The following is a 13,660-nucleotide window of genomic DNA, read 5'->3' as shown; positions in this document are numbered from 1 at the left end:
CTCTGCTTCCTGCTTTTGCTGGCTTCCGTCATGTCTCAGCTAAAATGCCATATTCTGCAAGAAATCTTTCCCAGACCCCCTTAATGTCATAGTGCCTTCCCTCTGAGATTGTTTCAAATTTACCCTTTATACATCTTGTATGTAACATAATTATTTCATGTTGTTACCTCCATTAGATTGTAAACTCCTTGTGGGCAGGGATTATTTTTGCCTTCTTAGTGTTCCCAGTGCTTAGCGCTATGCCTAGCCCCATAAAAGCATTTAATAAGTAAGTGCTCATTCATTGATTTGTTGAATTATGAAACAGAAAAGATTGTTCACCTGTTGTCTCTCACTCTGGCTAAATGAATGCTCCACCTTCATTTCCGGTCATTTATCTTTGATTTGATATATTCCCTTGATTAAATGATTTTTGTAACCTAGACCTCAATTTTTCTATTATGAAATGTGACAGTCTTGCTATTAGACAGTTGCTTTATAGGTATAGTGGAAGGGAGTTCATTTGAAAATTGTCATCTCACAGAGATAGCTTTGCCAATCATTATTGCTACTGACAAATGAAGAACAGCTCTTCACAGGGACAGTCTTGCAAGTATATAGCCTTTGTGCCAGGCAGCACTGCTCATACACACGCGCACACACACAAACACACACATACACTGTCACACACATACATACACACTCTCAGTCACATACATACTCTGTCCCTCAGTCACATACATACTCTCTCTCCCCCTCTCCAAACATCAGGGTTATAATTATTGATAATATTTATTTTAAAAGTCCTAGTATATCCAGTCGAACTGCCTTTTAGGAGTATGTATTTTCAGGCTGAATGACCTTCATGGAATATGTACATAATACAAACTCTACAAGTTTTATTGATATCCTAAAATATTATTTTATAACTAGTCTTAGATTTAAAACAAAGTGGGACAAGTCACAATTTGCCCAAGCTTTCATTTTGGTCAAAGTTGGGTTGGACTAGAGAAATTGTAGTTCTAGAGTTGGAAGGGACAGATGAGGAAAATTAGTGGTTTGGACTACATGTAATTTTGAGTTAAACCTGTTCATATATCGGAAGTTATCAAATATGACTAAAAAGCAATTTGTTCCATTTTTAAAAGAAGGATATTGAAATTCGCTTTTACTTTTTTTTACTTTATTTTTCTGGGGTTGGGGTTTTGCGGCCTTTTCTTTTTTTTCTTGATCTGTTTTCTTTTGCAACATGGCTAATATGGAAATATGTTTAGCATGACTACACATGTATAATACAGGGTGTTCCTAAAGTCTGGACACAGAGGCAGAAATGCATATTTTCAAGAAATGAAATAAATGAAATTTTAAACATTTCATTTAATTGGAATATTAACAAATAACATCTTCAATATGATTTCCATCATTTGTGATGCAAAGGTTGATGTGCTTTCTAAGATTCACGTGAACTCAATGCAATAACTCCACATTGCCTTCAATTTTAGCACATTCACTCTTTATGTGTTCAATCAAGTGTGTTGCATCTGTGATTTTCATTGAGTACAACTTCTCCTTTAGCATACCCCAGAAAAAGAAGTCAAGGGGTCTAAGGTCTGTTAATATTCCAGATACTTCAAAATATGCATTTTTGCCTTTGTGTCCAGACTTTAGGGATACCCTGTATGTAACAAATGGTTTACCTTCTGAAGGAGGGGTGAGGGAAGGGAATTTGGAACTCAAAATTTAAAAAAAAACCAAATGTTAAAAATTGTTTTTACATTAAATTGAGAAAAAATTAATTTAGTTAAAAAAGAAAAAAACTTGAATTGTCCCTTCAAAATAATCAGTATGAAAGGCTATTTAACTAATTATTCTTCTCAGTAAACACTAGCTTCCCACAATATGAGACACTGCTGGTCCCTGAGGAATATAAGGACAAAAATAGACACAAGGAGTTACTTTATAGTAACCCCTTAAGTTATTAATACACAAGATTATGAAGTCAGTCTTTATATAACTTATAAAATGTGATTATGAAATAATATGGTATAAATAAATACTTCTATAAATTAAAACAAGCATTTTCCTTAAAGGTTATCACTGTTAGATTGTGGGTATCAATAAAATTTTGATACCAGAGTAGCTTCAAACACATTGGAAATTCTTTTGGAATAACCTATAGGCCTCCTGTCTAATTTATTTGAACATCTTCAGTGGTGAAAATCTTTGAGGACATATTGATTTTTGGAAATAGCCAGCTGTCCTTAAAATCAGAAATATGGTCAGTGAGGGGCAGGGTGGTGAAATTGGACCCTGATGGTTTTGGTCAGAAATGTGATGATTCCAACGAAATTATTTATTTCATTTGACTTTGTAAGCAAATTATGAAGTCAGTTAAAGAAAAGTTCCCAAAAAATGCTCTGAGTAATGGTAGCCATATTGGTAAAACAATCTGGGCTTTCAAGGTAACTTCTTCAAATGTAATAGTACTCATTCATGTATATATAATGTTTGTTAATGTTAGCTTCCTATTTGTATACTAACAATATGGGCTGAAGTTTGTCTTTCATTCTTATTTATATCTTGTGGTTTACTCCTGTGGGGGCTAAATTCATGACCTTGATAATTAGGTATAACATAAAGCTTATATTAAACAGTCATATGAAGTTTTATATATATAAGCAAGATTAAGATTAATTAGTACATCTTAAATAATCTGTATTTTGATTGTTATATTAAAATGTTATTTTCAACTCACTATCTTACTTATATTATTCCTTTTACAGACTGAGACAATTGGACTCAATTCCTATCAGCAGAAAAGGTAAGAATTAAATATTAGAATTTCGTTATGCTCTTATTAGCACACTTTCAGATCCTTTTGGAAATCCACTGTTTTCTTTCCTTTTTTTTTTTAAGAGAACAGTATTATTTAACATTGCATCAGCACAGTGAGTCAAAAAAATTTAAATGAGAAGTCTTATGTACTACTATAAAGGCTTATATTCCACACACACTCAAATCTTTTGATTCACTGCAAACATAGTTGTATATAGATGCAAAAGGATTTCTTCTGTGAAATCTTTTTAATGATTACAGTCAGTTGGATGGCACTTGTTTTTTGTTATGAGACACATCTTTATAATTCTCCAGTACTTGTTACTTGATGCCATACATTTGTACAAAGAACAGGAATTTATAAGTAAGGAGACCTACACCTCAACCATAGCTCTTCTGTAGACCTAATTTGGGAAAAGCCATTTGACTTTCAAAGCCTGTTCTGTCTTCATATTTGTCATTTCTTATGGCTCAGTAATCAATTACATCAGAATATCACAGTTTATTTTGCTATCTTTCAATTGTTGAACATGTTTTGTTTCCAGGTTTTTTAAAATGACGAATAGTGTTCCTATCCTTTTTTTTTTTTGGTATGTATGTATATATGTATGGTACTTTTGTTAAAGTATAAATCTGGATTGGAGGGTATGAATAGTTGATTAATTTTTTAAAAATAATTCCAGTGTTTTCCATGGAAGTTGCACCAATTCACAGCTCTACCAATAATGGATCAATATGCGTTTCTTCCCACACCCCATTCACCATTTAATTTTCTCATCAAAGTTGATTATTGGTTCCCATTTTGCAATTTGTTATACAGTTAATATGACCCATTAACATTTGCATGTTCTTTTTTAGGAATATGTTCCCTGTGCATTTAGGGGTTCTATAATGGAGGACTAATCTGACTGACTGAATGAATAAAGCATTTATTAAGCTTTGTACTATGTACAAAGCAGTGTGCTAAGCCCTTGGCAATACAAAGGTAATCTTTGATCTCAAGGAAGAAGATTAGCACCAGTCAAGTTTATTCCCAAAATATTGTACTTTAAGTCTCCCTTACCCAGTTTTAATTTCTTAATATCATTTAAATTGTTTTTCTAATTCTGGAACAAATATTCTCAATTATGAAATCTTGCCATCCTTTATCATGAACCCTGAAATATTAGCTAAAGGTTAATACAAACAAAAGTATGGTCTTAGTAGATACTTAGTTTATTTCTTCTTTAAAAAACAATTTTTATCAACAGTCTTCTATTTTTATATTTTCTTTTCCTCATCCCCAACCCATTGCACCCTCCCTTGTAACAGGAATGAAAAATGAAAAGAAAAACTAATCAATACATCAGTAGAATCTAACAGTATATGCAATGTTCTACACTAGAGGTGTCAAACATGCAGCCCATAGGACTCCTCAGTACTACCTGAACCAGATTAAAATGAATTATTTAGCAAAATAAACAAAAATTAAACATAGATAACATTGTATTTTAAAACTAGGTCAGTATATAGCCCGCATGTATCCTTATATACTGATTAGTGAGCATTTCTTTTGAGTTTGACTCTACTGTTCTTCACCCATTGTCCCCTACCTCTCCTTAGAAGGTGGGAAAGTACATTTTCTTACGTCTTCTCTGGGACCAATTTTAATCATAATTACACAGAATTCAGTTTCTTTTGTTGTTCTTGTTTCTGTTCATAGCTTTGTTGTTATTGTGTATATTGTTCTCCTAGTTCTTTGTTTCACTCATCAATCAATTCCTTCATCTTCCCAAAATGCTCTTTTCAACTTTTTAAAGACATCATCTTAAGATTATAGGATCCCAGATTTGGAAAGAGCTTCAGAGATAGTCTGGTCCAACCTGTGGAATGAGTATTCTCTATAGCATCTCTAACATCAAAGAACTCATTATCTCTCAAGGCAACTACAATTAAGAAGTTCCTCCTTTTATTGAACCGAAATTCTACTTCCCTGTAGCTTCTACCCTATTGGTCCAGGTTCTGTATGCAGGGGCCAGTAGAGTAAGCTTAATCACTCAATTGTTTATAGCTATTCTGTTCTTCAAACATTTCTTAAGCATATAATATTGTTAAGTCACCCTGTTAGTTGCTGGGTACATAAAAGGGACTTGGGGAGGTAGGGAACATGTACACTGATAAGCAAATATAAATACTGATAAGTCCGAATAACCTAGGAGATCAAGAAAAGCTAAGCATTCTAAAATATAGAGATGATGGAGTACATTCCAGGAATGGGGGCTAGCCTGAACAAAAGCACAGAGAAGGGTGATGGAATGCTGTTTTAGAGACACCCACTAGTCCAATTTGGTAGAAATGTAGAGTGCCTAAAGGAAATGCCTGGGAAGGCAGGCTAGAGGCATGCATCTCTTCAGATATTTGAAGACAGGATTTCTCTCATTATTTCTTCTCTTTTCCAGGCCACAATTCCAGGCCACAGTTTCTTGATAATTCTAAGTTAGAATTGTAAAGCTAGAAGAGATAAAGAAACTGAATCCTAGAGAAGGTAGTCTGACACTACCTAACTAACCCAACAAAGCTATTATTAGGATCAAGTGAGAACATACTTAAAGTACTTTGTAACCATAATGCCTGAAATAATAAGCTATTTAATAAGTTATCACCCAAAGTCAGGTAGAGCTAGAACTAAAGCCCAAGACTAGCACTTAGTACAGTGCATTTTAGATAAGAAAAATTAGAGACACATTTGAGACATCAAGACCTCTTTGTCTCAGTATTTTTCTGTGTCTAATCATATGGGAACTTAGGATAGAAAATATTTTAATCTGTGAAGCACCTATCACCATAGGTATTTTCTGGCAGGTACTAGTTAAGCAGGTTGCTTAACTGTTTCTAAGCTTCAGTTTTCTCATTTATGAAATGGGGATAATAATACCTGCCTCTGTCAGCTTTACTTAAAAAAAAAGTAAAAAGTACTCTGCAAACAGTAAAGCACTATATAAATGACAGTATTCTCATATTTGTGTCCTTCAGATGCTATACTGTCAGTATTACAACAATTTTTTTCTGCTTCCAACAATAGATAGATCCATAACGTAGTTACTTAGACTCATCATTTTGAAAATATCTTAATGACTGATAGGATCTGCTATTAGAGTTTTACTGAAACCATGTTTTAATATTTTACAAAAAGTACATAGGTTGCTTTTAAGCAGGAATTTTGAAATACTATGTTGGCTCTATATTTTGAAATTTAAAGTTTCTATATCAATTGTTTTAAAACTGGGGAATTTCAGCCTCATTAAATGAAGAGATTTTTCATGCATACAAGTTTTACAATCTTGCGCTATCTTAAAAGATAGGGTCAACTATAGGGGGGAAAAAGTTTATATTGAAAGTGAATTTAAATAAACAAGGAATAATCTTTTGCATCCAGCTACTATGACACATGTATAGCGCTTGCGTAGCAGAATAGCTTTCAGAAAAGCAACAAATTTCACATTAGAATAAATGTGATGGCTCTATTTTTGACCTGATTTGCTTAGTCTGTATCACTTCTGGGCACCAAGGTCTGTAGTATTTATGACAACATTCCTGTTGTGCAATACTGTGTACCTTTTCAGGTAAAATACTGTGGCAATTCAATTAGCTAGAAACCTAACGTTAGGAATTCGAGCCCCATATTCGTTGTTCATTCTGTCAACTTTTACACGTGCTATGGGTAATGCAGTATGGAAAGTGTTGGGGGTGGATCCAGATATACATAATCCCTTCCCTCAAACATTTTAGCACTTTGAGCTAGTTAACTTTGCCCTTTCACATGGCTACAGAATGCATTCCTTTTACCCAGTCAGCCTTCTTGTGAATGGGATCATTTTGTGTGTGTGTGCAGATCACAAACCCATAAACATTACTAGAAACACCACTAGAAGTACATATCTTACTGATGGATTCTCACTTTTATCTTCATATTCTAAAAGAAACATTTTATTGTCTATCTGTATCACTTAAAATGGCACAGAGAAAGTCATGAATAACATGGAAAATCGTTTGGCTTTAGAAAATAGGCATATACTCAGACAATATTTCATCCTATCTTGATTCTCCTACAACTCATTTCTAATTTTGGTGGTCGGCATCAGCTAGCTCATGGTTATAAGGATGTCAAATTGCCTGAGACACAGTTTTCATACAGGACAATTCACAAAGCATATGGTGCTTTTAAAAAGAATAAAGCTTTAACTAATTGTTCTTCAGAGTTCCTTATATGGTACATTTTGCAACCTATTCACATTCATGTGTCCCCCTCCATTGCCCTCTGTGATGCTTATTTCAGTTCTTCAAAGGTAGAAATGTTCCACATGACACTGACATATAACAACAACAATAAAATATTAGTATGGAAAATAAGGGCTTTTGCTTTCGTGGGAAACTTGTGGCCCGTAAAGGAGCTTTGCAATTTCTCAGAAGCATTCTGCTCCATTCTCATTCTTATATTCAAATCTGGGCCCAACTTATTGTCCATCTGTATGTCTAGCCCAGATGCACTCACCCTGTGGGAGAAGCTCTACAGGGTAGCTATTCAAAAACATGTTGAAATCTGGACAATAGACATTCTCCATCCACTTGGTCTTTCCTATGTGGATAGACAAATCAAACTCTTTTGAGGAATTACAGATCTCATCCAGGAGGCTCTGTAGTGTTCTGGGGCTTGCTGCAGTTACTACAATGCCATTTACAAATTAGTCCATCTTATAACTTGGAATATTTAGGATTTCATCCATCACAGTGGTGAATACCTCTGGCGAGCATACATACAATAATATTGGTTTTAAAGAGGTGACTTTTCATGTCACAGATTGTTTAAGTCACTGCACAGTTTTACAAATGCAGTCCAGCCCGTTTTCTTCTTCCTGCTAAATTCTGAGATCAAATCAATGTCTTTATGTACCACCAGTCCAAGATATATGGAGTTAGGAGCTGCTCTTCCAGTGGAATATCACAATCTAGACATTGGACATCCTTCATTTGTTTTTGTTTTTTTCCTGTGTAGCTATCACTCTTCCTTTTTGACCTCTTAAAAAAAATAGAAAATAGCAGCCCAGGAAAAATCCTGCAACAGTGGAGCCAGCAGAAAGATGGGGTGGAACAGTCTCTTAGCCCGGGAAATTTGGAGGATCAGCAAGAAAGATCCGTTTCGCTGAGGTGAAAGGGGAGCACATTCCAGGACAGGAAGCTGGCGGCAAGCCCCACTTCAGCAAACCAGCAGGAGATCCTGAGCCCGAGGTTGGTGGAGCAGGCAGATACCAACACCAGGACCTCCCAGGTACCTTAGCATAGTTAGGGGGACTGGCAGACTCCTGGCTTGGAGAACCACAGCACAGCCCCAGGCTGTCAGGCATCCCCCAGCAGCAAACATCCACAAGATTCAGTGCAGCCCCTGGTGGGTAAGCATCCTCAGCAGAGAATCTCTACATGCTTCAGCAGCCCATAGTGGGCAGGTGTCCACAGCAGTCAACCCTCCTCCCCATGATTCAAGCATAGCCACTGGAAATGCAGAAAAACCCCACCTGGCCTCAGCACATGCCAGACACCACCACTAGGACCCCTACTCAGCAGCAGGTAAGCTGCTAGACCCCTAGAACACCCAGCTGCCAGCACGTGAGGCTCCAACACACAAAACCAGTGACCGGGCCCCTGGCCCCTAGCACAAGAAGCTTGGGGTAGTGCCCCCTGTGTTCCAGCAGGAGAATTCAACTATGAAAGTCAGGAAATAGGCAAACAACATGAGCAAGAAGCAGAAAAGAACACTGACCATAGAGAACTATAATGGGGACAGGTAGGATCAAAACAAAAACTCAAAAGAGGACAACATTGTCAATATACCTACATCTGAAACCTCAAAGAGAAATGTGAATTGGTCCCAAATCCAAACAGCCTTCTTGGAAGAGCTCAAGAAGGATTTTAAAAGTTTAATAAGAAAAGTAGAAGAAAAATTGGGAAAAGAAATGAGAGGTGTGCAACAGCTTGGAAAAGGAAAAACAAAAATTGACTGAAGAGAAGAACTCCTTAAAAAGTAGAATTGGCCAAATGGAAAAAAAAAGGAACAAAAGCTAACTGAAGAAAACAATTCGTTAAAAATTAGAATTGGGCAAGTGGAAGCTAATGACTCTATGAGACATCAAGAATGAGTCAAACAAAATCATAAGAAGAAAAAAAAGAAGAAAATGTAAAATACCTCATTGGAAAAACAACTGACCTGGAAAATAAATCCAAGAGAGGTGAACAGGAGAGATAAGTTAAGAAATCTTGGTCTACCTGAAAGCCATGATCAAAAAAAGAGCCTAGACAGCATCGTTAAAAAAATTATCAAGGAAAACTGCCATGATGTCCTAGAACCATAGTCATATGTTTAATATGACTATACATGTATAGCCTGTATCCGATTGAACGATGTCTTGGGGAGGAGGTGTGGAGGAATGGGGAGAAAATTTAGAACTCAAAATCTTATAGAAGTGAATGTTGAAAACTAAAAATAAATAAAGAAATAATTTTTTAAAAAGTCTACTAGGTGCAAAAAAAACTCCAACATTTAGAGACTCTTGACATTTATTCAATGATGAGCCAAATCTCTTTGTTCTTTATATTTTTATTTTCATGGATTTATTTATTTGGAGTAGACATTTGTGATTTGAGGAATAACACAGTTTACTTCACTTTGTGCATTATGTGTGTCCCTGAACATTGTATTTAAAGCATATATTTGGCTATTAAATCATGATTTCCCATTGATTTCCATTATAACTACAGAAAAATATCCCATAGGAAGTTTTTAAATCCTTGAAATATTTTTAAGGCACATTTTCCTCTTAAATATACATTTGAAGGTGCATTATACTAGAAAACATATAGTCTTTGGGTATTTAATTTTTCCATATACACCCTTCAGGAAGTCTATCATATATTTCACACTACATTTACATGCTTATTTTTAAATCACACTTTGTAATGAAATACAAAACAATTCCTGTTTTCAGGAGAATTCTTACTTATTCAAGGGAACTATGTAAGTAGCTGCATGCTCCTGTTCTGGGCATTTATAAGATCATAGATTTAGTAGATCATAGTAGATCATAGATTTAAAACTGGAAAGGAACTCTGAGACCATGCCCAAATCCTTCATTTTACAGATGAGGAAGTTGATTCCCAGAGTGATTATATGACTTGGCCAAAGTCACTTCTGATAATTTGTAAAAGAACAAGTGACAGATATTTTTTAGGCAAGGTAAACAGCACTTTGATTGCTTTCTGAAAGTGAGGATGTTATTGATGCTCTAAATGCAAAGGTAGTCCTGCTATCAAAAGTATTTGTCTAATGACAGACTTAATGCCTCCCTAGAAGTTAATTTGGGCTCTGAAGTATTTTTGACAATCCAACTAGAGTCTCTGCATTTTTTTTTCTTTTTTTAAATACTAAAGGTTCTTAACCTGAGGTCCATTAATTTGTTTAAAAAAAAAAACTTTTTTGCTAACTGAATTTCAGGATAATTAATTTCTTTTTTATGATCCCTTGTATTTTATTTTATGCATTTGAAACCATTCTGGGCAGGGATCTATAGATTTCATCAGGCTGTCAAAATGATCTGTGAGTTACACTGATTTGACTAAATCCACCTGTCCTGCCCCAAACTCTCTGCTGACCTTAAATCTCATATCTTCATCTGTCTTTCAGACATCTCGAACTAGATATCCTATATTCAGTTGTTTCAGTCATGTCCAACTCTTTGTGACGCCATTTGGAGTTTTCTTGGCTAAGATACTGGAATGGTTTGCTATTGCCTTCTCCAGCTCATTATATACTTGAGGAAACTGAGGCACACAGGGTGAAGTGACTTTCCACAGCTACTAAGTGTCTGAGGCCAGATTTGAACTCAAGAAGATGAGTCTTCCTGACTCTAGGGCCAGCATTCTATGCACTGCGTGTCCCAGCTGTCCTCCCCTTTTCTTACCTTCCCTGTTACTGAAGAGGGCAACACCATCCTCCCAGTCTCTTAGGCTCACAATCCTGGATTCCTCACTGTCTCTCACCCCTCCATATCCAAGCTGCTGCCAAGGCCTATTGATCTCACCTTTGCAACACACATCCGGTACATCCCCTTCTGTCCTCTGACACTGCCACCACTCTATCGCAGACCTTCCCTCACTTTACATCCAGATTTTTGCAATAGCCTGATGGTGAATTTGCCTTGCTTTAAGTCTGTCCCCACTCCAATCCAACCTCAGCTCAACCACTGAAGTGATTTTTCTAATATGCAGGTCTAAGCATAAAACATCCCCTACTCTACCTCCCTGCGGCTCCCCTCCACCCCCCACCACAATTCTAGTGTCTTCCCATTGTCTCTGAGATCAAATACAAAATGCTCTGGCATTCAAAGGTCTTCATAAGCTAGACTCTTTCTGCCTTTCCAATCTTCTTATACCTCAGTCCCCAACACATACTTTTTAATCCATTGACACTGGCCTCCTGGCTGTTCCATGAACAAGACACTGCATCTCTAAGCTCTGGGTATTTTCTCTGACTTATCCCTCTATGCCTATAACTTTGTAGGGTTCTGTCATGAAAGAGTACTCTTCTCTTTTGTCATTGTATTGATTGTATTGTATTGATTGGGATGATCCTGTGGTTTTGAACCTTTTGGTTTTTTATATTAGTTATGTTGATTGCTTTCCTGATATTGAACCATTCCTGCATACTTGTTTTAAATCCCACTTGGTAATAATGAATGACATCATGGATAAATTGCTGTAATCTGATAGGTTTTTGTTTAAAACTTTTCAATGTTCTTTAATGAAATTGGCCTATAGTTTTCTTTCTGTGTTGTTGGGTTGGTTTGGTTTTTTTTTAATCTTTCCCTGGTTTAGTATTAGGACTACGTTCATCTCCTAAAAGTATTCTTATAGGTAGCTTTCTTAATTTTTGAGAATAATTTGTGAAGTTTGGGTACTAACTATTCTCTAAAAGTTTGATAGAATTCTTCTATGAATCCATCAGGACCAGGAGTTTTTTTACTTTGGTAGTTCTTTTCCAGCTAGATCTAGTTCTTTTTCTTTTTCGGAGTAGGTTATTTAGAATCTTGTCTGATTTTCTAATAGTTTGAATATCTTATATTTTTTAACATATACCTCTATCTCTGTTGCGTTCTTAGTTTTCTTAGAATGTGACTTTGTATGATCCTTACATATTTTTGGTGTGTAATTTACCTTGTTCATTTTCTAGTTTATGATTTGGTTTTCTGCCCTCTTTTTAATCAGTTTAGCTAAGTGTTTATCAATCTTATTAGCCTTCAAGGAGCTAGCTTTTAGTTTTACTTATTTCTATAGTTTGTTTCCAATTTCTCCATTTCTTCTTTAATTTGATCATCTCATGCTATTGTTTGTTTGCTGGATTTCTAATTTTTAAAATGCATATTCAGTTCATTAATCTTCTCTTTTTCTATTTTGTTAATATATATTTGTAGGGATATGATTTTTCCCCTGAGGACTTCTTTAGCTGCATCCCAGAAATTTTGGTATGTTTTTTCATCATTGTCATTTTCTTTCACATAATTTTTAATTGTTTCTGCTGCGTTCTTTGACTTACTTATTATTTAGGATTACATTATTAAGTCTCCATTTGAGTCTATGTTTTTTATTTCTGGACCCCGAACCAGTGACTGGTTTTATTGTGTTATTGTTTGTAAAGGATGTATTCACTATTACTGTGTTTTTACATTTGTTTGCAATATGTCTGTGTCCTAATACATGGTCAGTTTTTGTAAAAGTTAGATGTTATGAGAAATATATACATATATACACATAATACATGTGTGTGTGTGTATATGTATATATATATACATATATATATATACATATATATATATATATATATATATATATATATATATATATATATATATATAATGTATTCTTCTGTGGTCCCATTTAAAGACAACAAGTTTTTTTTAAGTTGTTTTTCCAGGAATTTTTTCTATTCCATATTTTCCTTTTTGTTTCTCTTCCTATTAGACTTAATCAAAAACTGAGAGGGATATTGACATCTCCTGTCATTACTGTGTTACTGTCTCTTTCTTCTTGAAGCTCAGTTAATGTTTTCTTTGTGAATTTGGCATGTATACATTTGTTCCTGATGTTGGTTTGTTACTTGTGACTCCTTTTAGCATATTATAGTTTCCTTGTTTATCCCTTTTTATTTTTGAAAGTTTGTTTTTGCTTTGTCAGACAGCATTATTGTACCTCCTGCTTCTTTGGATTCATTAGAAATATAATAAATTGTTTCCATCCCTTCAGTTTAATTTTACTTACATACTAGTTTTTAAAATATACTTTTTGCAAACAACAAAGAGTTTTAGTGAGACTTAACATTTCAGATTCCAATTTTTCTATTCTGTCCATTATTTTTTGCTGTGCAGGTCATACATTCTTCTCTCATAATTCTCATTTCTCTTTTGAACCACTCAAGAACAGTGTGTTATGGTTCTATGTTCCCATCACATTCCACAGAATCCTCATCATGTGTTGGATCATTTTCTTTTGTTTTGTGGTATTTATTCATAGATATCTGAACTTAAACAGATCTGGAGGTCATATTTCCTTCTTTTGTTAATGTTTTCCCTTTTGATATATCTGCTTATGTTCACGGTCTTTGAGTTTTCTTCTTCCTGACATCTTTGGTAATTTCAGGTTGTTTTGTTTTTTTTTCCCCTGCCTTATTGTCCCCTATTACTCACTTTCTGATTCCTTCCCTTGTGGTGGTGACTGGATCTCAAAGGTCTTTGCCTCTTCCTATGCTGCATAATTCACAGTTCAA

General features: G+C 35.1%; 1 protein-coding gene across 4 annotated transcripts in view; it reads left to right on the top strand.

Annotated features, from left to right (window-relative positions):
• Positions 1-13,660, top strand: part of TMEM131 (transmembrane protein 131) — a 274,512-nt gene that overhangs the window by 122,537 nt on the left and 138,315 nt on the right. For 3 of the 4 annotated variants that reach the window (XM_036743188.1, XM_036743187.1, XM_036743186.1), the window contains exon 3: positions 2,763-2,800. In XM_036743188.1, coding sequence (XP_036599083.1) covers positions 2,763-2,800 — 38 coding nt within the window. Of the gene's footprint in view, positions 1-2,762; positions 2,801-12,311; positions 12,363-13,660 lie in introns of all 4 variants that reach the window. The other variant, XM_036743185.1, reaches the window with a different exon arrangement.

This window comes from Trichosurus vulpecula, chromosome 2 (assembly GCF_011100635.1).
Source record: "Trichosurus vulpecula isolate mTriVul1 chromosome 2, mTriVul1.pri, whole genome shotgun sequence".
Taxonomy (NCBI): Eukaryota; Metazoa; Chordata; class Mammalia; order Diprotodontia; family Phalangeridae; genus Trichosurus; species Trichosurus vulpecula.
Note: the sequence above shows the minus strand (reverse complement) of the source record. Positions and strands in the feature narration are given on the sequence as shown.